Source organism: Amphimedon queenslandica, unplaced genomic scaffold (assembly GCF_000090795.2).
Source record: "Amphimedon queenslandica unplaced genomic scaffold, v1.1 AMPQUscaffold_12241, whole genome shotgun sequence".
Classification (NCBI taxonomy): Eukaryota; Metazoa; Porifera; class Demospongiae; order Haplosclerida; family Niphatidae; genus Amphimedon; species Amphimedon queenslandica.
Window position 1 is genome coordinate 9,506 of NW_003547521.1, and position 2,967 is coordinate 12,472.

The 2,967-nt window shown below is 35.7% G+C and overlaps 1 protein-coding gene across 1 annotated transcript; it reads left to right on the forward strand.

Moving 5' to 3' along the window:
* Nucleotides 1-6: 6 nt before the first annotated feature.
* LOC100631965 (ATP-dependent RNA helicase DDX39A-like) lies at nt 7-2,821 on the forward strand. Its single transcript, XM_020004377.1, is given in 6 exon segments — nt 7-114; nt 158-208; nt 466-551; nt 1,555-1,744; nt 2,227-2,383; nt 2,530-2,821. Coding segments are annotated over 3 exon segments (456 nt in total). The 5' UTR covers nt 7-114; nt 158-208; nt 466-551; nt 1,555-1,737.
* The last annotated feature ends 146 nt before the right edge of the window (nt 2,822-2,967 follow it).

The window sequence follows — 2,967 nt, forward strand, 5'->3', positions numbered from 1 at the left end:
TTACCAAGAGAAAGGTATGAAGAGGAGAACACTGGTTACAAAGACGGACCACATGACGTACATTGGTACCAATTACGAGACTGAGGGAACCATGAGCACCTTCCCTTTTAGAAAGTGAGAGATGACATTATTTATAATTTTTCCACACCCCTTTCAGCAAATGATGTGACAAGACTATTTAATTAAAGACCTTTTCACACTGGCAAAAGTAATGCACATTGATTTGTATTAATTGTATTCACACTACATGTAGGGTAGTTTCCAATTAATGCACATCACTCTCATTTCACCTCCAGAGGTGAATAGTATCAACAAAGTGCATCAAAGAGCTTCAAAACTATGTTAGTGTGAAAAGACCTGTAGTGTTTATATGCGTAATTAGTAGCCGCGCTTAGATAATCTTTTTAAATTAAGGCTCTGTGAGTTACAAACTAATATAATTTAGTAATTAATACTTACATGTAGGTATATGATTGGTGTTCTTGATAAAGAGACTGGTACTATGGAGTTACATAATACTGATATATTTCATATGACACCTTATATCAAAGGTATGGTAGACTCTGTAGCCAGCCATCAGTAGAATACATGTATCTATTAATGATTGTATATTCTATACAGGCCCATGTTTTTTCCAAAAAATGGCTCTGAAATCACCCCCAATTTTTATTATGTTTTCTGATGCATATTGATGTCCTTATGCTACATAACAAGTTTGAGCTGATTCAGATTCAACTTTTCGAGTCACTGCCGTTTTAAAAAAATGAGCCAATTTCTAAAAAATGCCCAAGGCTATAGCCCATGGTTTTTTCCAAAAAATGGCTCCAAAATCACCCCCAATTTTTATTATGTTTTCTGATACATATTGATGTCCTTTTGCTACATAGCAAGTTTGAGCTGATTCCGACTCCAACTCTTTGAGTTACGGCCATTTTTAAAAATGAGCCAATTTCTGAAAAATGCCCAAGGCTATATATAGCCCATGGTTTTTTCCAAAAAATGGCTCCGAAATCACCCCCCCCCCCCCAATTTTTATTATGTTTTCTGATACATATTGATGTACTTATGCTACATAGCAAGTTTGAGCTGATTCTGACTCCAACTTTTCGAGTTACTGCCATTTTAAAAAATGAGCCAATTTCTGAAAAATCCCCAAAGCTATAGCCCATGGTTTTTCCCAAAAAATGGCTCCGAAGTCACCCCCAATTTTTATTATGTTTTCTGATACATATTGATGTCCTTTTGCTACATAGCAAGTTTGAGCTGATTCCGACTTCTACTTTTCGAGTTATGGCCATTTTAAAATGAGTCAATTTCTGGAAAACTCCCAAGGCTATATAACCCATGTTTTTTCAAAAAAATGGCTCCAAAATCACACCCAATTTTTATTACATTTTCTGATACATATTGATGTCCTTATGCTATGTAGAAGTTCAAGGCCATGCCAGTAACAAATTATTTTGAGTCATGGCCTCCTGCCCATGAATTTGTACATGTACATGCATAACAGGCAAACAGTTGATGCATGTCTCTTTATGTGCTTGATCTCTACAGGTAAAACTGATACCCCAGTGACTGATCCTAATCCCTCCAAGCGTAAGTCCTTATCCAAGGAAGAGTATTCTGAGGGTCTTGAGAAAGTGATGATGTCATTCGGTAGCTCTCGGGCAAAGAAGGCGTGGTCAGCAGCTAGGAGGAATCATATAGACTGACAAGTCTCTGTTCTTGTAATGTGCTATGCCAGGTAAGAGAAGTGAATAAATACAATTTATTGATCTTAATTATTTTTATTTGAGTGTGTGGTTAGGAATAATTATTTTTTATTCAGCATAGTGCCATTTTATGACTTTTATGTATTAATGCATTTAATAAATCTTTTCAATAAAAATTAATTAGCGCAGCCCACTTCCTGTTTCATAATTCATTTTTAATAAAAATTAATTAGCAGCAGTTCACTTCCTTGTTTCATTATTCATTTTTAATAAAAATTAATGCTCATTAATTAATTTTAATTAATTAATTTTTAAAGTACTGCCTCTGTCTTACCTAAGATAAGCTGAGCAGGCAATAGCATATTCCTGTTCCTTCCATAGCTCCTAGTGGGCATTAATTGGAGAGAGTAACCATGCTAGTGACACTACTAAATTATCTCATGTATGATTAATTATCTTATTGATGTAGTATATGATGTGATGTTGATCTACTTTTTTTCTTTTCTTTTTATAGTGCAACACGAGTGTATTCCTCAGGCTATTTTAGGCATGGACGTCATCTGTCAAGCAAAATCAGGTATGGGCAAGACTGCTGTCTTTGTCATAGCGACGCTTTAGCAACTAGAGATAGTTGAGGGACAAGTCTCTGTTCTTGTAATGTGCCATGCCAGGTAATGAATGATCATAATTTTATTTTAAATGTGTGGCTAGGAATATTTTATTCAGCATCATCACATTGTATGAGTGCTATGTACATTTAATCTTTACATTTTATGTCTGATATTTAATGCATTTTTCTCCTCTTTTTTTTCTACAGGGAATTGGCCTATCAAATATACAAGGAGTATGAACGATTCTCCAAGTATTTTGATAAGGTCAAGACCTCTGTGTTCTTTGGCGGCATCAGTGTCATGAAAGATGAGGAGACTCTCAAGACTAACTGCCCACACATAGTGGTTGGCACTCCTGGTCGCATCCTGGCTCTGGTGAGACAGAAGACGCTCAACCTTCACAATGTGAAGCATTTCATATTGGATGAGTGTGACAAGATGCTTGAGCAACTGGGTAAGCACTTATTATACATGTATTTATTCCTTTACCTGTATTAAAGTAATTTGCTTTGTATGTGAATGCTACTTTAATTTTTAGAGCCTAAAGCCCCGTTTACACTATGCCCTTAAAGCGGTTTGGAACCGGTTTAGAAATAAATCAGTTTACGTGTGGACAATTTCAATGCGGTTTAAACCGACTTATC